General features: G+C 39.8%; 2 protein-coding genes across 2 annotated transcripts; one reads left to right on the forward strand and one right to left on the reverse strand.

Annotated features, from left to right (window-relative positions):
- Positions 1 to 2,092: 2,092 nt before the first annotated feature.
- rab18 (RAB18, member RAS oncogene family) lies at positions 2,093 to 18,310 on the reverse strand. The gene is given in 7 exon segments (NM_001017281.3): positions 2,093 to 3,940; positions 6,211 to 6,277; positions 7,068 to 7,186; positions 7,987 to 8,059; positions 11,195 to 11,256; positions 11,944 to 11,999; positions 18,094 to 18,310. Coding segments are annotated over 7 exon segments (621 nt in total). The 5' UTR covers positions 18,162 to 18,310; the 3' UTR covers positions 2,093 to 3,764.
- Positions 18,311 to 20,367: 2,057 nt separating this feature from the next.
- ptchd3 (patched domain containing 3) lies at positions 20,368 to 25,976 on the forward strand. The gene is made up of 4 exons (XM_031903989.1): positions 20,368 to 21,285; positions 22,180 to 22,301; positions 23,427 to 23,572; positions 24,071 to 25,976. The coding sequence occupies exons 1-4, from the start codon at positions 20,371 to 20,373 to the stop codon at positions 25,834 to 25,836; spliced, it is 2,949 nt and encodes a 982-aa protein (XP_031759849.1). The 5' UTR covers positions 20,368 to 20,370; the 3' UTR covers positions 25,837 to 25,976.
- The last annotated feature ends 666 nt before the right edge of the window (positions 25,977 to 26,642 follow it).

The raw sequence follows: 26,642 nt of genomic DNA on the forward strand, positions 1-26,642 counted from the left end.
CAATATCTCTACGTGCGCTCTATGTTATATCCATTTCGCATTTCAGGATAGCCGCATCCCACTTTCATGCCCTCTCTTAAGACATCCATTCGCTAAATGGGTTTAACAGCTCGGATCTGGTACTTAGGTTATACTTGGCAAGGGCATGATGCGGCAGCTTATGGATTTACCTAATCTAAATCCTGGTGGTCTCAAATGGTTTCAGTTTTCAGTCTGGCAAAGCTTAAAATAACCTCAACTGTTCAGCAAATTCAAAAGGACATGACGGGTTACACTCGAATTGAAGTAACAGAACATCAGTATGCTCCACAGAAGCAATGCAGTGTTAAAAGGACCCGATTGCTTCTTCTGTTCACTAATCTAGGCATAACTTAGTCACATTAGAAGACACAAGTAAAACTACCCCTCAAGGCTTCCTTTGCAGTGCAACAATATGGTCCCTTCAAAACAAGCCGACATGTATCCACCTCTGTGGCTTTCAGTCCTAAAAATGGCAAAAGCTCTTGACTTATACTCATGGAGTTCAAAAATCAAGGCAAAAGGTTTGAGATTTCACCATATCCTTTGATTCCGACTCCCCGGTTTATGGTACCACCGACTCCAACACCACGTACCCAAAATTGCCTCCAGGTACCCTAAATTGATTCCGCCAGATTTCACCAGGGCTATGGAGTCAGTACATAAATCCTTCTACTCCGACTCCACGTACCCAAAATTGCCTCCAGGTACCCTAAATTAATTCCGCCAGATTTCACCAGGGCTATGGAGTCAGTACATAAATCCTTCTACTCCAGACTGCTCAGAACCTTGGGCTTTCCAGATGAGTGGGTGCTTAGGACCTTGGGGTTTCCAGATAAGAGATATTTCTGTAGTGTGGGTCATACCTTAAGCCTACTAAAAAATCATTTTAACATTAAACCCAACAGAATTATTTTGCCTTCAATAAGGATTAATTATATCTTGGGATCAAGTACAAGGCATTGTTTTATTATCACAGTAAAAAAAGGAAATCATTTGTAAAAATTAAATTGTTTATAATGGATTCTATGGGTGATGGCATTCCCATAATTCAAAACTTTCTGGATAACAGAAAGCTGTATTTAAACCAACTTTGACACAAAGCATGCACGTAGAGAGACAGATTGCTGAAAGCAGGATAGTGGAGAATAACCTATAGAAACAACACATAATTTTTAACTAGAAAAAGTGTTTATGGGATGATATGTATAAAAACTTTTGGTTTCATGAATGTTCTCTTTTAAAACAAATAGGCAAGAAAAGATTAAGAGGAAAATAGATGACATGATGAAAACTTTTAAACCAAAAATGGCTCTTAGCACAAAGCTGATTCAGAGACTGGTCCAATTGCCATCTTGGAGTCAGGAAGGAATTTTTTCCCCTCTGCTGCAAATTAGAGAGGCTTCAGATGGGGTTTTGCCTTCCTCTGGATCAACTAGTAGTTAGGCAGGTTATATATAGGCATTATGGTTGAACTTGATGGATGTATATCTTTTTTTTTTTTTTTTTTGTGCAACCTAACTTTGAATGTTAAATTGGAATCCAAGAGGGTAGTTTTTTTATGTTAACCCTGCAATAATACCCATAGCTCATACCATGTAGTATATCTCCCCTACTAAAGGTGGTCTTGCTTCGTACTCTCACTTTGCAGAAGTCAAGATCATATTTGGTACTGATAAATACAACAACAAAGAACAAATCTTGTATCAAAAAGGTGTCGGTGTGCCCAAATCCCTTCTCGTGCGCTGTTTTTACAACTACACTGGCTTTAAACTGAACTGTTTAAAAAATGATTTTTTTTTCCCCCTGGTGTAGGGTTGCCATATGGCCTGTATTTTACTGGCTTGGTCAACAAAAATTATTTTTGATGTTATTAGGGTAAAAGAAAGTCAGTATTTCCTTTTTTTTTTTTTTTTTTAATTTAAAGGTGTAAACCCCGCTCACGAGGTGCTTGAAGGTTATTTCATGTAAGAGGAGTTCAGCTGAGCTGTACATAAGGAGCAAGATTTATGACCTCATTGGGAAAGGTAACACATTTGTAACTGCGGTTATTCATTAGAACAAAACATCCTGGTTTTTAAGAACAAATTGGGTTTATTACTTTATTTTACAAATGTTATTCCGTACAGACAAATGGAAAGTGTAATTCATTGTAAGGTCTCAGTCCAGGAGAACTTGGCACCAGAGAAACACCAGAATTTCTCTGTGATTAAAACAATATTGTATTGGTCCAGTGAAAGGTATTTTCTGTATGTCGCTTTATATTGTGCTTTTTTGCAAAGAAATACAACCATAGCTGTGCCTTGTATTGCACCTAATGAGGCAGCAGAGCAACCCCATGAAGATGCAGATGTATCACAAAAATGTGTTTGTGTTTATGCAGTTACAAACAAGACATTTGTGACTGCGAGGCGTTGTCCCTAGCCATGACAAATGTCCTTAAATATAAACGTTATGCCAGAAAGGATAACCCTAAAGGAATCATCTTAGGCCAAGGTGCCTATAAAGTAAGTAAAAATATAGTAATTAAAATCAAGCAATATATTCTTATAATACATTAATAGTTCATGATTACCTTTAAACCTTCCCAGCAAAAGGCAAGGCTGAAAATAGGTTTCTACACACAATACTGGATGCTACAAAGGAATTCCATGATAAGAAACCAACCATTATAAAGAGAGACTGTTACATTGATTCTAACAATGTATGTGCAAAACTAAAAATATGTTTCCCAGCATGTGTTACTTGGTGCACAGTTTGAAATAGTTTCCAACAGCAAACAATCAGCTATTTGTCTGTCAAGTTAGTAAAACCAAAAAGAAAGATCTGCTTGGTTGCTAAGGGTATCTGCACATGTGCAACCTGTGTAAGTAAATCAGCCCCATGACTGACTAGTGCTTTATTCCAGGCGACGCTTGCTGAAGCCATTTATTAACAGATGAAGCATACAGCCACTTCTACTGGATTCTTGCAAATTCCTTACAATATAAACAGTATAAAGCAGAGTTAAACTAAACACTTATCCCAAAGTGCCTCCGAAAGATTATGATTTAATATTTTGCATTTCAAGTCCAGCTGATACAAGAGTTAAAAATATACAACCAGGGCCAAACATGGAGTTTTAGCATGAAGGTGTCTAGGACCCTTTTTTTAATGTGCTGAAGACAAAAATGAGTCCAATGGTGGGCGTCCTACGAGCTCCCAAGCGCCAGTTGCATAATATAGTGTGTACAGGCATCAGCAGCACATTCTTGTAGCTATGCGGTTTCTTGACAAAGTGAGAAAAAGACACAGGCCTCAGCAGGATGTGCAGGCATTTTTCAAGGGAACCATGAAGAAAGCCTGCTGTTCAGCCATGAGTGTGGCGGCAATATATAACCAATGGAAACAGATTTCACTACTTAGTAAAGCAGGAGATAAGAAGTAACACACATATTTTGAACAATGTAGTGTAGTTAAGAAATGATTAAAAAGCTACCGAGAATATGTGGCATTGAAGTTGCTGCGTTCACTAAGGCAGTAGATAGTCTGTGCCACTGACAAAAAAAAAAAAAATAACTCTTACTGTTTCATGCTTAGAATTCCTCTGGAAAGACGGTTTCCTAACAACGTTCTACAAATATTTGTTTCTTATGTTACAAACAAATATGTGCAAACCCAAAAGGTCCCTATAGGAGCATATATAGGATATATACAGAAACGCCTATCACTGCTTGATTAAATAGGAAGATGAAACAATAACTATTCTATAGTACTGAGCAGTATCCGCTACATGACCCTCCTCTGCCGCCGCCATCTTCATTGGACAATCGAACGCCTCTGTTGTTTGTCTCACTTTCCCATAGTCCAGGAGTCTGAATAATCTTTTCAACAAGTTCTTCGAATGCACACTGTACGCCGTCTCTGGTTTTCGCGCTGGCCTCTGAAAGACAGACCATAATATTACAGGTATAGGATCTGTTATCCGGAAACACGTTACCAGGAAAGCTCTAAATTAAGGGAAGTCCATCTCCCAATGACTCTATTTTAAAGATGATTTCCGATTACTCTGTAATAATAAACAGCACCTTGTTCTTGATCCTAACTAAAGGTGGCCATACAAGGGCTGATAAAAGCTGCCAACAGACTTGACTTAACTTATTGGTGCATGTATGGGGCCTTTAGAGGGGCCTACATGACCGATATCTGGCTAAAAAAACAGCAATGTCTATAGGACTGGTTTAAAAATGCCATCCGGGTAACAGCCTAATTCCTGTCAAAGTGATCCGATCATGCAGCCCTGGGCCAACTGATCAGATTAATTCAATGTTAACCACCTCAGTGAGGGCATATTGGAGAAAGATCCGCTCATTTGGCAAGGTTGGTCCATGGATTTTCCTGTGTATGGCCAGGTTATGATATAATAAATCTTTATTGGAGGCAAAACATTCATATTGTGTTTAATTAATCCTTATACAGAAATCCCCAGACCCTGAGCATTTTGAAGAACAAGTCCCATACCTGTGCTACATTTTAAAGACAAGGCACAACTTAGAATGGTCTCCTAATTAACCAAAATAAGGTTATTAAAGAATATACCGTATATACTTGAGTATAAGCCGAGATTTTCAGCACCAAAAATGTGCTGAAAAAGTCAGCATCGGCTTATACTCGAGCATATACGGTATCCATCTATATACAAGCATATACGGTATCCTGCCTTGCAACCCCTCCACCCCCTGAGTGATCTCGCGCCCCCCGTGCACCCCGGGGTCTCCATGGGTCCACAGGGGACGTTACCGTGCGGCTCCTCCTATGTGCGTCGGGTGTTTGTGAGAGACAATGACCAAACTCTCCTTCTGCGCTGGACGCCGCCAAACCTCTACCTATCTAACGCTGCGTCGCTATCAACCGGCCCATACCACAGATGCCGACAGGGATGGAAAAGGAGGAGGAATCGGTAATATATTTTTTTTTTATTCCCCCCTCCTCCCTCCATTGTAAATGGGAGATTGGCGTAAGGCTCTGGCAGGCGTAGTTGGCGGCAACCGCCATGTTGTTGCGTGCGGTCCCTAAGTCAAAGTGCAATGGGGATCGGGACGTAGGCGCAAGTTGTGTTGTGAATACGAAGCGCTGTTGGGGAACCGTAGCGCAGCGGCTGCAGTTCTGTTGTCCCCAAGCTGTATGTGTTATTGGGACCGATACTGCTGTCAGTGTTATTAAAGGGGAAGTTCTCCTTAAACATTGTGCCCCTGAAGAGACTGCAGCGTTGTTGTTGCGGTGGCCCCTCTGGGAAATGAGAACTGCGGGCTTCTGTGAGGGAGGCTACGTGAGGTTTCTATAGGGGGCATGGGGGGTTGGAGAGAGCCCTAGGCTTATAATCGAGTCAATACGTTTTTCCAGTTTTCTTAGGTAAAATTAGGTACCTCGGCTTATATTCGGATCGGCTTATACTCGAGTATATACGGTAACTGATTTCGTAAGGAATAATTTGTGCTAACAATCAGAAATAACTCTATACTAAAAAAAATATGGTGCATAGTGTCTGCAGCACCCAAGAGTCTTTATACGAGAATGACCCTAATCTAAATGCCCATCTCTAAAGACGTCCACTTCTTATTCTTATAAGCAGGCATGGCTCTGTAGCATTGTCATGCAAGAGCAGTAGAATACCAGACTGCCAACAGAAGGATCTGCCACAGACAGAGCATTAACTATTTTAACAAATGGAAGATGCTGTCTGTAGGGATGGGAATTGAGTGACCCAGTTTGCCCTAAGAGGACGAAAGCAAAACATGCATAGCAAGAGGGTGTATTTACTATGTAGAAATCTAGCAATCCTTCTGGTTTTATTTTAGCTATTTGTTTACATGAAAAAAAGCATGCATAATGCACAGCAGCGAGCCAGATACAAGTAACAAGGAAGCCAGCTACAGAATGCAGTGTGGAAAATAAGACTGCTTATGGAAGTTAAGATAGATATAAGATAAGAGGCTGATGAATCACATGAAGTGGTTTATGCCAACTGGGCAAATAAGCTAAATAATGCAACATGGCTTGGATGAATCTTAACAGATGGCAACCTATAACTACTTCTAACTTAATATGACATGCCATTCAGCTTCATCCAGCTCAGCTACAGGGTGGGGAAGGTCTATTAAACAAACATGTCAGAAAAGGATTAAGCTTTTGAGCTTTTGGGTACAAACTTACCTATAAACAACATAGAATGTTTCCTGGCAAACTTCAGTCCTTCATTTCGATCTACTTCCCGATTTTCCTTTTCAAAATTAAAAATATTAAAGATTATCACATGGAGATCAGAAGCATTGCACCTAATTCAGTATTTTATACCTTCCTGCATAATGGTCGGATTTGTAGAAAAAAGGCACATTCCCATGAAGTGAAATGTTTAGAGCAATAACTCCTACCTAACTAGTTGATCCAAATGAAGCCTAAGGGCAGTGACACATGGGGTGATTAGTCGCGGCGGCGCGAATTTCGGGTGACTTTGGCAAATCGCGGCACCGTGTATGCCATCCCACCGGCAATTTACATTCTAGCCGGTGGGATGGCATTGCAGGGAGATTTGTCGCCGACTAGTATGTTCTTTTTTTATAATGTTTATTTTCAGTTATTTAACTATAGGTTCAGCAGCCTTCAAGTTTAGAATTTCAGATGCTACCTGGTTGATAGGGTATTGTTTACCTTAGCAACCAGGCAGTGGTTTAAATGAGAGACTAGAATATGAATGGGTTAAAGAATAAGATAAAAAAGTAACAATAATAAAATTATAAGCTCACAGAGCAATAGGTTTTTAGCTGAGTGACCCCAATTTGAAAGCTGAAAAGATGTAGAAGAGGAAGGCAAATAATTCAGAAACTATGAAAAGACCAATTGCAAAGTTGCTAGGAATAAGACATCCTATACCATATTAAAATTTAACTCAAAGGTAAACCACACCATATTGCTATAACAGCTGACAGAGACACTAAAAAGGCCCCAAACAGAAAAATGAAGTGATAACTGCATATGCTGCATATTTGAGCAATATGTTAGCCGCTCCATACCTTGTCTATCTTATTTCCAACCAGCATCTTAACAATGTCATTTCTTGTGCAATAGGTCTCCAGCTCATTTAACCAGTTGTCCAGCCTTGTGAACGTATCCCTCCGCGTCACATCATACACTGCAACACAGATATTACCTTTACTGATTTACAAAAAAGCCAATAAATAAGCCCACGAAGGGATAACAGTATTGTGCGTTTCTGAATGAAAAAAATGTCTAAAGGATCAGTTACATATCTGTGTATATAAATACCTAAACATGCTTGCTTCAAAGAATTATAACATGCAAAAACTGATTTAATTTCTAGGCACTTTTGATTAGTGCTTGTTTTTCTTTTACTAAATCATAAATATTACATACTTTAAACGTGCCACATTGTTGTCTCCTTTGTGGGTCGCTCATAATTAATATAGCAGTGACATAAATAATTGGTTCAAGCCAGGATCTTGATCTGAATTTTCTTTAATAATGGAGCTATATATTCACCCACAGCACCAAGGGGACACAGTTTGTTTTGACTGCCATGGTGTTTCTTGTCTGCAGTAGCTTCCCTTGCAATAAAAAAGCACTGCCCAAGGCAGATACTGGAGCTGATAAGCAGGGATTGCTTGGGCATTCATTTGAATGGACAAAAATACAAAGTTTATTTGATAATAATGTCACTTAAATAAAGAATCCAAACTAATATTGACTTGGAAGGAATGGGAAAAAAATCCATAATGCAGCAGAACCCATGGAAAAAATTGAAAAAAATAAAAAAAAAAAAAAAATCAGGTAAATGTATTACGTATTGGTGGGACCTCAGGGAAATAGTGCAGAATCTGGGAAAACTTAAAATCAGTGTATGTAAAATTGATGTTTCACTGTACTTCAAAAATTCAATAAAAGCTATCAGAAGAATATATTTGCAATATTTACCCAATATAACACCTTGTGCACCTCGGTAATAGCTGGGAGTTAGGGTTCTGAAGCGTTCCTGTCCTGCAGTGTCCTATACAATATAAAAAAAAATCATGTAAAACTTCAGGATAATAAAATAAGATGTTAAAATGTTTTCTTGAACAACATCCCCATCTACTGTAAAAAGCAAGTAATTGCACCGGTATATGGCATTTTGGTTAGTCTGTACAAGTAAGAGGCAACAACTATGGGATATGCTACAGAACCAACAGATGAACTTAAGTTAACCATCTAAATGCCAGATTCATCAGAAAAATAATTAAAAGACCCTGAAATACAGGCCTTTAATACTACATACCAACGGAAGCACAATTTCACTCAAAAGAAATGCTGAAGCTTCATATTTGTGCCTTGAAATGCAAAATAGCATATTCTACTAAAATGTAAAACACCAAAGAAATGCTAGTTTTAGCTATAAACAGAAAATGCCATGAATATTGTGACTGGCAAAGAATCATGATTAAATCTGTCAATACGCGCACCAATATGTTTTGTACGATTTCACACCATGTGCGGCCTTCAAATTATCGTCTTAATAATTTTTGTCACATAGCGATCGGCCATTTAGTCCAACCAATTGGACAGGTTAGAAAATTTCAGATGGATAACAATAAAATCTGCACATGTATTGTGTATCTGATGATATCCTTGGGGGACCTACAATGGAAGTCACTTTCATACGATTGGTGTCTGCCAACTATTTCATGTTCAGAATCTCCTCCGATTTGTTTATATTACAGCTTTATCCTACAATTTCAGCCTGAACGTTAGTTTCAGATCGTTGCATTTAAACGTACAATTAATCGAACGTTCATCAGCTTATTGTAACTACAGATAACGACAGATGCAGAAAGCAGCAGCAATGTTTAGGGTGCACAGTGGAGTAGGCACAGATTGCAGATTTATTTTAAAGACTGAGACGCAAATTGGATTTGTTCTCAGAATAAAAAAAAAAAATAAAAAAAAAAAAAAAGATGCTTTTCGCGCAGATACAAAATTTTTATTAATTGTATTTGCGTTCTTCCACCAATTATTATTATTAACATTTTATTTATAAAGCACCAACATATCCCGCAGCGCTGTACAATAAGTGGGTTTCATACATTGGACATACAGAGTAACATATAAAGCAATCAATAACTGATACAAGAGGTGAAGAGAGCCCTGCCCAGAAGAGCTTACAGTCTACAATGTTTTTTTTCCAACAGAAATATTTAACAGCACAAACCTAATGGGACGGGTTAGGCACATCATCGACTGATTGAATTAAAATCTTCTACTCGATTTGCTCTACCACTAAAGTCAATCTAACTCTAAACCCTTTTTTTTTTTATAAAGTTTTTATAAAATTTACGTAAATTGAAAAGAAATTTGCATAGTCATGTGTAGGTTGTATTTCCCCCTTTAATTAGTTTCTACTTCAAGCATCATAGGAGAAAAAGATACGCAGCTGCAAAGAGTTAAACACAGGCTTCATCTACATGTTGCTTCTATGTGAAAACTATATTTGTGAACACTGAATAATATCATTTGTTTGTGAAATGTAACACATTTCAAGTCTCTCTGCTGTTTAATTGGCTATGCTGGAGAAAGCCTTATTTTGCTCTACTACCTTTATTTGTAGTCAAAAACTAATCCCAGCCAGAAAGATACAAGTATGGGACCTCTTATCCAGAATGATCAGGAGCTGAGGTTTTCTGGATAAGGGATCTTTCCGTAATTTGGATCTCCATACCTTAAGTCTGTTAAAAATGTATTTAAACATTAACCCTATTGGAGTGTTTTGCCAATAATAATTATATCTTAGTTGAGATCAAGTACAGGTACTGTTTTATTATTACAGAGAAAAGGGAATCATTTAACCATTAAATAAACCCAATAGGGCTGTTCTGCCCCCAATAAGGGGTAATTATATCTTAGTTGGGATCAAGTACAAGGTACTGTTTTATTATTACAGAGAAATTAAAATTGAATTATTTGCTTATAATGGAGTCTATGGGAGATGGCCTTTCCGTAATTTGGAACTTTCTGATTAAGGGGTTTCCGGATAAAGGATCCCATACCTGTACAGTCTGTTAAATTAAAACTAAAGCATAAGAAGGAAGCAATGCAATTGCCAATTTATTTTCAAAATGGGTGCGATCTTAGAGGGTGCAGAGCCAGAAAGCTAAAGGAGCAGGAATTGTCAATAATGAAGACAGACTGTCCAATATGGGTTGGCTAATACAGGGGAAGCCTTGGAAGGATGTAATCACTTAAAACAGCACTGCCCAACTTGTTACATGTAGTGGGTAAATAATTTCTCATACAGAATGTTCAAGGGCTGGATTAAATAAAAATGATGATGTGTAAAGTGAACTCTACAGAGCCTTCGAGCAGACTTGGGGCCATAAAAATCCTCTGGAGGGCCACATTGACTGTCCAACTGTTGAACAAAGGCTAATGGCGAGTTGTGACTGCTGTGCTCCACTCTCTTTGCATTCAAATATAAAGGAAGCAGTTGCAGGATGGGAAAAGCCATTTGGAAGTCCATGATGCACCCTTTACAGGACCAAGGCGTCAAAACTTGCCATGCATCGTAGGCCTAAGCTACGTATGACAAACACTGGGGGCAGGGCTGGGAACAGAAGAAATAGCTGAGGGGAGCTGAGCCTGGCTGAAATGAATATCAAGATCATAGCTGCGGTTGCACTGTATGGCAGAAGCTGGCTCGCTGAAAATTCCGCACAGCCCAGTATGTTTACCTTTACTTTGCAGGTCTGTTGAGCCCAAGACATACAAACAACCTTATCTTAAAGGGCCAGTACTGAAATTAGGTGGGGATAGGAAAGATGGAAGCAAACTACACTAAGAAATCACATGGTGGAAACTTGACACAAAACAAAATGTTGTTTAAGATTTTTAATATTCTAAAAGCTTTTTTTATTATTATTTAAATATCTAATGTAACAATTTCAGTATCTCATGCTTATTCTGACCTGTTACCTGTAATTCCTCTTTGCTTTTGTATCATAGAATCAATAAAAAATATTAACCAAAAAATATCCTGATGGCATTGGCACTATTTAAACAGCACTGTGTTATGCCATCCAGCATCTCTGTCCTATCCACATAAAAACCTGAGAAATTTCCCACTGGTTAAATTGAATTTACAATGCAGACTTACCCATATTGCAAGCTTTGCTTTATTCCCATCTACAGAAATTGTTTTCACTTTAAAGTCAACACCTAAAATTAGACGAAAAGGTTATATAGCGCATTTTTAAACAATTTACATACAAATACTGTATATGAATATTTGTGTATCTGTGATAAATTCTGTGCAAATATATACCTTGGGTTGATGCATTTACATACATGTGTTTGGGTAAGCTTGATCCACGCTTGCACAAAAATGCATCTGAATTAAAGGCTAAGTAGTCACCCAGATGTGGCTTTGACAGGTGTGAAGTGGTGTCCCTGGGGGGGGGGGGGCACACTGAGCCACAGAATATGTCAGTGGAAGGGGGGCAGAAGCCATTGCTTAGCACAGGGGTCCCAACCTTTCTTTCTAAATAAGGCTAAGATTGGCTATTAGGCAGCCTCTATGCACACTATCAGCTTACAGGGGCTTTATTTGGTAGGAAATCTTGATTTTATTCAACCAAAACTTGCCACTAAGTCAGGAATTCAAAATTAACTACCTGGTTTGGGGGCACTGAGAGCAACATCCAAGGGGTTGGGGAGCAACATGTTGCCCCTGAGCCACTGGTTGGGGATCACTGGCATAGCAGAAGAACTGAGGGAACAATTTAGTTGGTGCTGTAGTGCTGCTCTAGCTCCAGAGGCATACGGCATTCCTACAGTATCAGTTACAGCATGTTTACCCTTTAATTAGTTGTTACAGGAAGTAACAATGCTAATAAATCCACTTACCTATTGTTGCTGCAAGTTCTGGGTCAAAGGTATCATCGGTGAACCTCAACAAAAGGCTGAAAAAAATTATAAAAATGTATAAGTATAGTGCCAGCTCTTTATAATCATGTTTCTGTAACTGTTCCTGAGAAGAGCACTCACTGAAAGGGCAGAAAGGCTCAGGTACTAAAGATTAATGTCTGCAGCAACATCAAATAACTGTACATTAATACTGTTGATCATCAAACTAACATACCCAAAGGCCAATAATCAGTCTGTGTGACAAAGTGGCTTGTTGGACCCCTTTATTTTTTATGGCCCTCTATGATATTATGCACAATTAACCAGGCATGGCTAATATATATTTATTACGTCAGCTTTCTAGAAGCAAAAATAAAGGTGGCCATACACGCACCGATAATATCATACGAAACCTCGTTTCGTACGATATTCGGTGCGTGTATGGTATGTCGGCGAGTCGACCGATATCGCAGGAAGCTGCTGAAATCGGCCGACTCGCCGATCGGACCAGTTTGAAAATTTTGATCGGGCGCCATAGAAGGCGCCTGACCAAAATTCTCCCTTCATCGCTGAATCGGCAGAAGGAGGTAGAAATCCTATTGTTTCTACCTCCTTACCTGCCGATTCAGCCCTGAATGGTGTGTGGCGGATCTGACGATGTTTTGTGCGACCGATGGTCGCACGAAACATCGTCAGATCGCCACGTGTATGGCCAGCTTAAAGCTGTTATAATTATCCTACTTCTTAATCTCAGAACAGATACTAGGGTAAGGGCGGGTAAGCAGAGACTGACAAGGCTATTAAAGTTCAGTTGTGAAACATTTTCATTGTTATTAAAGTCTAGGCAAAAGGTCTATTTCAAAACAGAGTCATCTGATAACTGCAATAGCTCCAATACGAGCAAGGAGTCTTCTATTTATTAGGTTTATTGTTTAAGTTAAAATTGAGTATGTTATAGAACGGCCTATACTAAGCAACTTCTTGGCTTGGTTTTCATTTCTCATGGTTTGCCGATTGTCTTCCTTTTCTGCCTCTTTCCTAATTTTCAAATTTCGTATATTTCTTTTCATGCCCCCTCCTGTCAGGAGTTAAGGTGAACTGCTCCTTTAAATTGTATTTTCGCTGATGAACTAGGGACACATATTTGATCGTTCTATGTCTTCTTGGGCTACCATGACATACCATTACGATCCAGAATGTATTTTATATCATATAGACAAGCAAATGTAGTTTGTCTAATATGGTAATGGATTTAACAGCTACATTGGCTGCATGTTTTTCTTTCCATAAACATAGTTGCTATTCCTAGTTCTCAAAATGGGTTTGGTAGGGAGATGGGGGCTGGTTCTTGGATTCAGTCTTAACCGAGCCCTATATGGGCCAATGTCCTACAATGTAACCAGCCCAAGCAGTGGATACCAAACTCAGGTACCAGTTCTATCATTGGCCAAGAGAGAAAGACTTGTGGGTCGGCAAATAAACTTGCCATTTCTGATGCCAATATATACAAAGATTAGGCAGTTTGGTTATTTTTTGACTGACATATCCAAGCAGTTTAAGTGTAGGCACCCTGGAATACAGCCAGCTTCATTAAAAGCAAGTTGCAAATAATAATTAGATGTACTTTAGCCTAAAGAGCACCTTAATTGTAATATATAAACATTCTAACCTGTGTTAGTGACATATGGGTAAAAAAAAAAACCTGAACCCAACCCTAACCCGCCTTTTTCAAGATGTACACCTGACCACGCCCAACTCTCTATAATGCAAAACCACCTAGAACATAATGGTGTGTTCCATCCACTGATATAACCAAAGGGGGGCATTTGGAAGAAAGGCTGAGAAGCGGGGGCTAAGTTGGCAGGGGCTAAGTACCCAGACCAAACATTCACCTTGAGTAAAGGTTTTGAATACAAACTGCAAAGCAATGTACCAAGATTCCATGCTGCTAAACCCATGATTAGGAAATAAAGCCACAGTGTGACCAATTCCTGCTCGGCATAGAGTTATACAGAACATATTGCAGTTATGGAGTAAGAAATGATAACTTCTTATCAAAACAAAATGCTGATCCCAAGTACAAATGGATTACATAACCGCAACACAAAAATAAATTGTGACTCCCCAGTGTAACCAGAAGCCTGTTGCACCATCACCTCGCATAGCCAACTATATATATATAGCACAGTCTGGGACAAAGGGCCTCATGTTTGCTTGAACACCTTCATTTTACAGGAAAAGCAATAGAACAATTAAATAACTGATTATGTACATGTACCTCGCCAAGCACATTACACCAACTAAAATGCTGTTTCTGAACTACAACTAACATCAACCTATTTCTGAGGGGGTGGACCCAAAAAGCTTTGCACCTACCTGGGGTTGTTTTGCTCTGACTTACCAATATCACTGCTGGCTCTGACTTCTGAAACAATGTAGTAGGAGCCAGTTTAATAAAGACTTGGAGGAGAACTTTGAGCTACATTGTTTCAAGAGGCAGAACAGGGATAAACAAAACACTGCTTTGTGGAGCAATTACCTTTAAAATGAATGAAAAAGTGTATTGAATGTATTTTGGAAACTTGATTAGTGATTTTTCTGGATAATAAAATATGTTTTTGCATTGAGGAGTCCACTTACAACAGAGTTAAATGTGCTGGGGTCTTTCTTTTGTACTGTCAATCAACTTTTTCTCTGCCAGCTTCTCATGCCCGGCAGCGTGCCATTCTGTGTTACTTGGAACTGCGGGGGGGCTTTTCTGTGTGGGCCTATGTCCTAACTGTAAGCTGCAAGGTCAGTTTCCTGCTGGTTGCTATACTCATACATGATACAGGGCACAATACCCATAAATGTTTGTTTGTAATTTACTAAAGAGAAAGCCTTGCCTGGGTGGGAATTTGGAAACAATCTCGTGTGTGTGAATGCAGAGACCTGCCCTATGTGCTGTGCCTAAAGTCCTACTCGTCACCCTCCCCAACTCCTCAGTGAAGCTGGTGTATAGTATTATATAGTAAATATAGGAAACTACATATCTACTAAACACATAAAAGATAAAACGCTCAGAATCAGCCCATATGTCACTGCTCAGTGTTATTTGACAGAGTATAGGCAGAAGAATACAAATATAGGAACGGAGCAGATGATGTTTGCAGACTGCTAACCTACTGCCCAACCAAAGCCTGCCTACTTTTAAGCAGGAAGAATACAAGGTATACAAAGTTCCTGAATAAATGGCAGCTAATTTATGATTTCTTTCCCTTTAAAAAAAATTCTAGGGCAATTTCCATGTTTTTCCCCCCATAATACACAAGTTTTTTGCTGTCACTTTACACCTGACACAACAATCTGCGCCTGATGCAATTGCAATTTGAATGGCAAACAGGAAGATAAATAGGTGAGGGTCTGAATAGAAAGATAAGTAATAAACAGTAACAATAAGATTGTAGCCTCCCAGAACAATAGTTTTTGGCTGCTGGGGTCAGTGACTGTCTAAAAAGACACAAAAGAGGAAGGAAAATTAAAAAAAAAAAAAAAAAACTATAAAAAAAATAAAAATGAAGACCCAAAAGGTTGCTAAGAATAGGCCATACTAAAAAGTTGATCTACCCCTTTAATGAAAGCACAAGACCAGCGGGCCATTCAGTTCTATGGCTATATGGAGGTACAAAGCCATGCAGTGATTCGCATTGCTGGCAGCCTGCATTAGGCCATGTAAGCCTATATAAACCCATTCCCGTGCCAGTCACACTATCTAACTTTAATCTTATTATTTCTGGAGCAAGGAATTAGCTGAAACAACAGAAACACTTGTTAAAGTGAGAAACAGAGGAAAATATAGTTAAAGCTTAGCAGTTTGTTAGACTGTGGACCAGATAAATCCACAGATCCCCTTCGTTTGCTGGGATTTTGATTGGAAATGCTACCATGTTGACACTTATAACAGGGAACTTGGCTAGTAACTGACAATACAAAGAACTGGTCCTAGGGTGGAACATGTCTATGGCCTTGCACCTTGCCAGTGCCAGTCTGATGCCCATGGGTCAGTATTTGTAACAATGACAGGCAGAGGGGGCATTTTGTCTGGCACTGTTATTTGCCACACAGCAGCAGCAGCAGACAAAATGTGCCTAGCCCTATGTGTGAAAAAAGAATAATTCACAAAATAACAAATAAGCCAAACGTCAATACCAGTGAATTGTGGTTTAAGTGGTTTGATAGATTGCTAAATCACAGCATTACACCGGATAAGATTTCCTATATGATATATTATTCAGAAAATGATTTAGAGCTCTATGTCCTTAGAGAAGGAAGAATAAATATAGGCTTGCTACAGCTTTCCCTTTCTCTCTCTACAGGCCAGGAACACAACATACACTGCCACATCAGCACATGAGAAGCAGCACAGGCTGAGGTGCTACATACAAAGAAGGCAGTCAGGGAACACAACAAAGCAGCTACATGTAACTTTCTAAGTTAGACACTTATACATTTCAGAAAGAGCAGGTACAAATGAAGTGCCTATGTGAGCTCATATTTTTATATACTGGTGTGCAGTCAGGCTTTTACAAAACTCTGTGACTTTCCCTATCCGGGACACAAAGCTGCACGTCACATGGATTAGCCTATATGTTTTGAAAGAGGGAGGTTATTATTTACATTGCTTTAAAGGAGCGTATACACCCTTACATCTCTTTCGGTGATTGCCAGGATGTAAACCCTGTAAGCTGGCATCGAGCTACAACTTTAACTCCCATGTCAAAAAGTCTTAACAGAACCGTAACTGGGGTCAGAGCAAACTGTGTGACTGTCCCCAAGGCTTACTAGTCACCCCTTAGGCTTTTTTTTGTGGGAAATGCAGGTCTTGGGTCCAGTAAAGCTCAGTTGAGCTTTTGTCAGGCAAGAAACCTGGGAACTTACATTCAGCCACCCCAAAGTGAGGGTGGGAGGGCAGTGGTAAAAGCATGACACTACAGGGCTGGTCATGATGGGCTCCCTGCCATCCAATACCTTGCCTCCAAATGCCATCTTAAGAACCGCCAGTTTAAAGTAGTAACTTAGCATTATCTGTTCCCTATTTGATCTTATGTTAGACTTTAAGCTTTTGTGAGTCCTCTAGGCCTTTTGTTTCACACTTCAGTCCTTGTCAGTTAACTGCAGTCCTCAGTTTGTTATAGAACCATCATATCTGTCTGACCATTTCTGTTTTCTGGTGCTGACTGCTCAAACAGTGTAGCAGAAGTCAGTTTTTTCTCCAGGTCTGCTAACCAGCTGCCTTCAGCCTTGTTGATTCAGGAGTCAGAACAAGAAATGCTGAGAATATAAACAGCCAGACAGATCCTACTTCCAATAGCAATCACATATTGGAATAACTATCAAAACACTGAAAGGTTTAATCAATGTATATGATAGTTAATTTGAATTAGGTTTTCTTTCATAATGCAAAACGTTTTTAGGAGGGGATCCCCTTTAAACAGCTGGAAGGCCTGTGGCTGGCCTTGCCCAGTATAACACAGGGCTGGGTATAACTGCAAGGTGATGTTCTGTTGACAACATGGCAGGTTTTACGGAGAGTATTGTGATTTAGAGGATTCTGTATGATACACAATAGCCAAGAATATCTTTAAAATGTATCCTTTATATATGTAATGTATAATATAATGTATCCTTTATAAGCCATGCTTAGTGATGTCATCAGTCATTAATGCTTAGTGATGTCATCAGTTATCAATGTCCAGTGATGTCATCAGGCAGCAATACTTAGTCTTGTCATTTGTCACATGACTCACCAGCCTTGTGTTTAACAACAGCGCACCCCATACTATAGATTATAAACTATCATAAGTTCCCCGACTGTATAAAAGTAGTGTGTGTGTGTAACCCTGCCCCTTTATACGGGCACAGAAATACTCACAGACTTGCCATATAATAAAGCGGTGCATTATTGCCTGATTATGGCATCCCGCCCAACAGATGGGTACCCCGACCTACACTCCTCTCCTCTGACTCCGGGCCCAGCTAACACAAGAGAGTATAGAGCTGTGAGGTATAGTTGCACAATAGCTACTGACGGACTGTGTGTGCCCAGCCAGGCACTAGCCCTATACCCCACACACACAGGCCTCCGCCTTCTCAGCCCGGCCACCTCCTCACCTGGACTTCCCTACCCCGCTCTCCCCGATAATTAAGATCTTCAAGGTGGTCAGAATATCCTCCTCCATCCTGCGGCCACCGCACCGGCTACTTCCGCGCACTCCCGAACTTGCGCGCTCCCGCGACCCTTTCACCTCCCTCTACAGTGCGCGACTACAAGTAAACTACAGGCAGCTATGAAGAAGCGCAAAACAGCTGTGAAATGCGCGCCCCCGCGACACCCTTCTTCCGGCTTCTTCCCGTACGTGCGCGCTCCCCAGCCCCACGCACATTGCGTATCCGCCAGTACATCGCAGCTTACTGTGAGCTGAATAACACTTCCGGTGTCAGTGAGGCGCTCTCTCTATATGTAAGCGCTAGGGGGCGTCTGTGCCATTTAGCAGGGAGCCTCCTCAGGCTTGCTAAGTGATATCACTAACTGTATGGATCAAAGTACACGCAAGCAACCATTATTGATTTAGATAAGGGCCAATTATAATGCTTAATTGTAGTCTTTTCTTTACAGACATATATAAACATGTCTGAGGAGTTGACGTTATAATGTATTGAGGTAATCAAGGGGTTTTCCTTTGAGGGTCCTGTCAGTGATGAGACGTGTGAGACATAAAACCATTTCACATGCCAATGACATCTTGTGGTTTTACTTGCTTAGATGCCCAGGGAGGCTAAATAGGTGAAACCTTACAAAAATTGTAAGAGGATCACACAACCCAAATCATTTGAATAATAAGAAGTTGCCAGTTTCAGGGTTTTACAATATATTATTTTCCCCAGCTGGATTACCTTACAGAGCGCCTTACATGGAACCTTTCCTCTCTGCCGGCCTCTTGCTTTACATTTGGAGTAAAGGGTAACCACACTGCCTTGGTGAAGCAATCCCCAGCACTAGGTAAAACTCACAATGGTGTATTACTCCAGGAATCTCCTATCCCTGAGCCTAACTGCTTAAGTCCCTATACTGGTTACTATCCCAACTGGCCTCCTTGTTGGAGTCTCTGGCTACTCTACTAACTACCATGATCCTGCCTTTCTACCCCTACAGTTTCTACCCCTACTGGACCTACCTCTGCCCAGACCTTTAAGCACACCACCTCTTCCAGCAAGTGGGGACCAAAAGGGACAGAACCTGTGGTGGCTTCCCTTTTTAAAGACTAGGGAAACCTGACACCCCCCTGACCAAATACTGAATAGCCAGAGGAATACTTTGACCTGGAAAAAGCAAACACTCCCCTTCCCAAAAGTAAATCAGGCCCAGCTTTTAGCCACCAAAAACTCTCCTAGGGTACCACCTGAAATAAAGGCTGGCAAATACTTTACCCCAACCTACATTCTCCCCTTACTTTATACATCAATGCCCTTGCTTGCTTTACCAAACCTTTACAATCACCAGTTTATATTTCTCTTTGTACACCACACTTCAACAGCATCTCCTCAGCTCTGCCAAGGTACAATGAAACCTGAAAAACACATCAAGGCATATTGGGCAATCACATGAATTGAAAAGTCTCTCAATTTCAGTAGTGGCCTTCACTACTAACTAAAATTTTACCTAAAGGTTTAGGGTTGCCACCAGCCTAGCATTTCACAGCCTAGCCAGTAAAATACCAGCCGAGGCCAGAGTCGGTATTACTAATTTACTGGCAATTTACTTTTCCCCCATCCCTGGCATGCTCCGATCTACCACAAATCTCTTCAAGCTCCACCATTCCACGTTCTGCTCAAGAAATTCCCCTCTGATAGTGCAGTCTGCCTTGGATCCGCTCCTTTGTCTCATTGCCCTACCCCTTTTATCAGGAACCCACCCCCTCACAGACCCACCCCTGACGGTAATGGCAACCCTATTAGGGTCCAGCCTTATAGGGTTTGTTATTATGACATTTTATTGAATAGGCATACACCTGAGAAAGGGAACCTTAGTGATATAAAATGCTAAATCTAATTAGATCTGATTAAATAAATATATATATTATATATAAGTACACACACAGATTATGCACCAGTCAGAAAAATAGTCTCACTCATCCTAATAAAATACTTTAGATACACAAAGATCCTGTCAGCCTTGGTGAATGATGATCTCTTGTTCTTTTCTCATTTGTCTGTTATCTGCACGACTAGCTTAACACCCCTCCCACAGTGAGTTTATAATCCAAGGGCTGCTGTTTTGCACATGGACATTTGATCAAGTCACAAACCTGCCCTTGTTTAATTCTTGATATAATTGTGTGAAAAACGATGTTCATGTGATTTGTTTTTTCTCATTTCTTGTTTAATCAGATGAAAATGAATGGATGTAACACTGACTGCTTGGAGAAACCTCTGTCGAGGGGGTTTGGAAGTCTTGGCAGACTGATTGCCAGGTATCCTTGGTGGTTTATAGTTGTGCCTGTTGTTCTTTCTATTGGATCAGGAGTAGGGTTTTGTTTTCTGGAGCAAAGGCAAATCATGATGTTTGAGAATGAGTTTCCTTCGCCTGGAAGTTTATTAAAGAGAGAGGGGGATTTCATCAGGACACACTTCCCAATGAACAACACAGAGCATCTTTCTACACGACAACTTTATAACGAAGGTTCATTTGCCTCAATCATCATTGTCAGCCTGTCACAAAATCTCTTAAATAAGAGCAAATATGAGGAACTGCAGAGGCTGGACGCAGCAGTGAGAAGCTTGAGTTTAGGTTCAGAAATTCATTTCCAGAGTTTATGTGCCCTGATTAATGGCTCTACATGCTTTTCTGCTAACCCTCTGCTTGACCTAATCCAAAATGGCACAATTAGGACCAACATAACCTATCCCATGTTCCAGAACAGAGTATTCCTGGGAAAATATATTGGTGGTGTTACACTGGGCCCAGACAACACTGTGCTACGAGCTCAGGCACTAAGGTTTGTCTACTATCTGAGAGAAGACACAGAACAACAACTAGTCAACAACACAAAGTGGCTCAACAATTTTATTGCCTCATTCCCCCAGCATCTACAAATGTTGCAACTAAAATCAGTTCAGGTAAAAAAAAGTTGTTTTTTTCTGGTTCAATTCCCACCTCAATGCCTGTCCCCAGTTTCGCCTGCCTTAATAGAACACTTTTTACAAAAGTTAGTAGGACCACACGCAGACATCTTCTGTAAAAAGTTTTTTGTTTTTTTTTTACGGTGGGCAGGGCTTCAGGAACAGTATTATTTATTTATTTTTTTTTATTGAATAGAAGATAACAAGCAGAATTTTTAAAACCTCCTCTCCTGAGTTCAGCTCAAACAAAGCAGAACTTTTATCAGACAGCTGTGCCTGTGTGAGCTTGTATTCTTGATGAAATGTATGCTGAATAAGGGTCTGTGTGTGTGTATGCTGTTTGCAGATTTAAATGTATCTGAGCCACCGGGTGAAAGCTGCTATTTGCTTTAGGAAAATGTGATGGTGCTGGCAAACGGAGGGCATATATGCAGTACAAATAATGCCATTTGGGTGGGGGAGACGTGCCCAACTGATATACATTGTAGGCAAATGTAGGCTTTGCATGTCCTTAAGTCATCTAAAACTTGGTTGCTACTGTTTCATGTGAGTTTGAGAAAGGGTCTGGAGGGGCCCGAAACGTTGCTCTTGTTTTTTGTATGTACTTGGGCAAATAATAACTTTTTTACACGGCTTGCAACTTCAGTGTGCTACTGGATTTTTGTGCTGTTGGATATTGACCCCCATGCAAGGTGAGGTTCTTCCAGTATTTGCACCTGATACCCGTTTGGGTAAGTTAACAGAGAGTTGAGCTCCCAATACTGCTATTACTGTTTCATGTGATAACATTAGAGTACAGGGCAATGGTTCCATGTCTGCATCTTTTTAATTTACTGTACATATATGAGCAGGTACATATCCACTTAGCTTTCTTTAGGTAGTCAGATACATGAATATTTATAGGAGTCCTTGTGCATATGAGTCTGGCCCCGTACACCTTCACTATTCTCTACCTGTGCCGTGTCCCCTGAGACCAGCTCTTTGGGTAGATTTCCTATGGTAAGCCCAATATATTTTACTATAGCTCTCTGAATAAAATGAAAAGCGATATTAATACTTTTCTATTTCTTTTTTTAGGTTTATTATTATACATCAGTTTCACTCCAAAAGCAGCTTGAAGAAGATGCGAAAAGAGCAATGCCGTTTTTCTCAGTAACATTCATTGTGACAATTTTGTTCTCTGTTCTCTCTTGTGTGAGGTAGGTCAGCTTTATTCCATTTCTGTTTCAACTGACGGGTAAAAATGATAAATATATATTAATATATACCTATTTTTTTATCTTCTGTAGATTTTGGTATTCATTTATATATATATATATATATACATATATACATACATTTTATTTCTATGGCTAGGACAGGCAACCCAGATTGAAGACAAATTGGAGTTAGATTAGGAGTTAATGACATTTTGTTCTCCTAGATGCTCTAGAACAGTGCTGTCCAACATGTAGTGGGCCAACTATTTTTCATATAGAATGTTAGAGGGCTGGATTTATTTAAAATGATGATACAGTGAAGTCTATGTTGTCTTTAAGCACTGGGATCCATAATCCATATCTGGCCCACAAGCCTTATATTGTACAGCCCTGCTTTAGAAGGCCAACTTGAAGGTCATTCAGTATGAGCACTGGGTAAAAGTTGACATACCATCCTACATGTTCTTGAAACTATCATTGAATGGCTGATGCAAACCTTGGATGAAGTCTGATTATATACTAAGGCCAAAACTCCTTAAATCAGGTGTACTAAATAACCCACCAATTGCTGTGAGAGCAGTAGCAAAATATAGAGAGCCCCACAAGTCAGGGTTCAGGCATTCCTGCATTATACTTCGCACACTCATTCCCAAGTCCAGTGCTAGATATTTTTGAAGTTATATGTATATTGGAGACAGTTTTACAGACCAGCTGGTACCCTAAATACTAGGTATACTGGACACAGTATTATAAAGTAACATTAGGTACAGTGTATGAGGGACAGAATTAGATGGTACTGTTGTATATTGGAGACTGTATTAGATTTTGTGTACTGGGCATAACATTAAAAAGTAACTTAATACTTCATACATGTACTGGATAGGGCACTACAGAATAAGGCAGATCTTCTACTAAATGGCATTGGTTCAGAAGTGGAACATAACTCTTACTACTAACACCTGAGTAGTGATCTGTTTTCATATGTAGTTTGTTTCTCTTATTCTGAAAGTTCTTTAAACTGCGCTTTTAGACACTAGATAAATGAAATGCAGAATTTGCCAGATTATCACATAGACTTATTCATGTATTTGCTTAATATTTCTGTTTTTTGCCTCCTTGCCTTAGATGCCACAACGTGAGAAACAAGATTTGGGTGGCTTTATTTGGAGTAATTTCTCCTGGGTTAGCCATACTGACCAGCTTTGGCCTGCTATTAATGTGTGGGGCGCCCTTTGCCATAACAGCGGTCAATGCTCCATTTCTTATCTTGGGTAAGTACCACAATGTGTTCTGCTATCATATTTATTGTACTGGTTGATTTACAAAATATTTCCTGAGTTCCCTTACCATACATCCCAGAACATGGGCATTTCACTTACAAGCCCTTCAATTGCATAGAATTTTGTTGGAGCAAAAAAGAGCACAAAAGGAAGCCAGTATTTACTACTGCTCAATGGCAGGTGAAAAGTAAATGGTTCCCTTTGAGCTTCTTGTTAGTTCCAAGTAATAGGTACAACAGGATGTTTGAAACTGATGCAAGCACCTCTGTTATTTCTAAGCATTCTTTCCCTTATACTTACTCAATCTGTCCTTATCAATCTATCTCATCTATCCATCTGTTCTCATGCCTTCTACAATCTCTGTAGAAAATGGAAAATAGAACTTATAATTCCAAGTACAAAATTAATTAGGACCAGATTGTGACAAATTATACATTAATATCTCCAATATGTAGATTTTGTAATAATGAATATGCTTCCTTTCTTCAGGAGCTGGGGTCGATAATATGTTCATTATTATCTCTTGCTGGCAGCAGACTAAAATGCGGGCTACCCTAGAGGAACGGATGGCTGAAACATACCAAGAGGCAGCAGTCTCCATAACCATAACCACTCTCACTGATGTCCTGGCTTTTTACATAGGGATAATGACTCACTTCCCATCTGTGCAGTCATTCTGCATCTACGCTGGTACCGCACTTGTATTTTGCTACGTGTACTGCATCACTTTCTTTGGTGCAGTGCTGGCCCTGAATGGAAAACTGGAAAACGACAATAGACATTGGTTTATCTGTGTGAAAGTGAACGATACAGAGGAATCCGGTCAAAACACTATGTATCAAATGTGCTGCCTTGGTGGATCTTTTGAAACATCGGAGGGAATAGAAATTGAGCACCCTGTAACAGTGTTCTTCCATAAGTATTATGGGGTATTTCTCACAAACCAGTGGACAAAATTACTGACAGTAGTTGTCTATCTTGGCTATCTGGCTATTAGTATTTACGGTTGTTTTAAGTTACAAGGGGGAGTTGATATTCAGAAGTTCCCCAATGACAATTCTTATCTCAGTCAGTATTATACTAATGAGGCGTTGTACTTTGCAGGTTATGGTCCCAGGGTTATGGTGGTTGTTACCAGTGAAATAGCTTACTGGGAACCCCAAACCTCTAAAGAGATAGAAAGCTGCATGCAGAAGCTAGAGAATAATTCTTACGTAGACAAGAAATTTACAGAGTCCTGGTTGAGAACCTATGAGCATATGTCTAAAGCTTTAAATGTAAGCATAATAACTAAGGATGGTTTTATGAATAATTTGGATATAATATTTGCCTATTTTGCAGAATTCAAGCAAGATATAGATAAGGAGGGGAATAAAATCAAAGCTTCCCGTTTCTTTGTACAGACAATTAATGTAGTCGGTGCCATTGATGAGAGAAACATGGCAACCCAATTGCGTGGAATAGCTGCCAGCTGCAACATCCCGCTGTTTGTGTACCATCCCATTTTTATCTGCTTGGATCGGTACGCTTTAATCATTCAGAGCGCTGTCCAAAATATGATTGTGGCTTTTGTTGTAATGTTAGTGGTCTCTTTGTTGTTCATCCCAAACCCATTGTGTTCTTTGTGGGTGACGTTTGCCATTGCTTCTATAATAGTTGGAGTTGCTGGTTTCATGGCTTTCTGGAGAGTTAATCTAGACTCCATCTCACTAATCACACTGGTTATATGCATAGGCTTCTCGGTTGATTTTTCATCACATATCGCCTACGCGTGCTTCTCCAGTAAGAAAGAAAAAACAGAAGAAAGGGTGATTGATGCTTTGCATGTTCTAGGATATCCCATAGTACAAGGAGCACTCTCAACAATTCTAGGGGTTGTGGCCCTCTCTGTTGCAGAGAGTTATATCTTCAAAACATTCTTTAAGCTTACATGCCTAGTTATTGCATTTGGGGTTCTTCACGGCCTGGTATTTATTCCAGTTTTTTTAACTATCATAGCATGCCCCAGATGGTCCCATGTCAGTAAAGTGAAACCTCTAAAGATAAGTCATCAGCCAGCCAATATAATGACAGAACTGGAGAGACAAAGAGAAAATCCAATAAGGTCAGTGCAGAAAGATAACCTATCAGGGTATTCATGCTCCATGCCAGATGTGCTCAGCACCAGTATTCCATTCACCACTTGCTACTACATGGGATGGAAAGCGGGTGTATTTTCTATTTTTCACTCAGAAAAATTCCCTCAAGAAAAATGAGAGTTAAAACAGTAGAGAAGAAAAATGCTACGGTGTCATTTGGAAGGTAAAACTGACCCAGACTTCTCCGGGTTCACTATTCAATCAACCAAAAAGATATGTGAAATGTGTATTCTTTAAAATAAAGCAAATGGAAACCAGATCTAGCGTCCCAGTAATGTTACTTAAATGCTAACTAAGCTCCATTAAGTCAACTCAAATTTTTACTAAGCTAACACAAATTAATTATTTATACTATAGAAAATGCTGGTTTAATTAGCGTCAGGTCCCAGTAGTGGCAGGGATACACTGTACAGGTAGGCATACCAGGCTGCTTCATATTAAGAGTACTGGAAGAAAAATGCCTAGGGCTGTGCCATTACTGTCATTTTTGAGTTTGGAAGAATACAAAATCCACACCAGATTTGGCTGCATAAAAATAAAACAAAAACACATCAACTGCGAACAAGAAAATAACTGCATTCTGCTGCCCAGCGCTTTAAAGCCACACAACTTAAAAGGAGAAAGATAGGTATCAGAAAGGTCTATGTAAATACAGCCATAAGGACTCACAGAAACGCTGCACTGAGTCCTCTATAAAGAAACACAGGATTTCTTTTCTTCATTGTGTATACATGTTCTTCAGTATCAGACAAAAAATACATCAACAAGGCACGGCGTGAGTCTGCCCAGTTTGCACCTTTCTCCCCCTCCCTTCTCCTTCTCCTTCTCCTCCTCCCCCTTCGGTATCTCAGAAAAATCCTTAAAGGCACGGAGTGAGTCTGCCCAGTTTGCTCCTTTCTCCCCCTCCCTTTTCCTTCTCCTCC

This window comes from Xenopus tropicalis, chromosome 6 (assembly GCF_000004195.4).
Source record: "Xenopus tropicalis strain Nigerian chromosome 6, UCB_Xtro_10.0, whole genome shotgun sequence".
Lineage (NCBI taxonomy): Eukaryota > Metazoa > Chordata > Amphibia > Anura > Pipidae > Xenopus > Xenopus tropicalis.

Bases quoted from the DNA above. Each gene is read 5' to 3' on its own strand.
- ptchd3 (XM_031903989.1), top strand. From the start codon at position 20,371: ATGAAAATGAATGGATGTAACACTGACTGCTTGGAGAAACCTCTGTCG. The intron at 21,286-22,179 runs TTTTATTGAATA...TTCTTTTTTTAG, and splicing joins AGTATTATTTATTTATTTTT to GTTTATTATTATACATCAGT. The intron at 23,573-24,070 runs GTAAGTACCACA...TCCTTTCTTCAG, and splicing joins TGCTCCATTTCTTATCTTGG to GAGCTGGGGTCGATAATATG.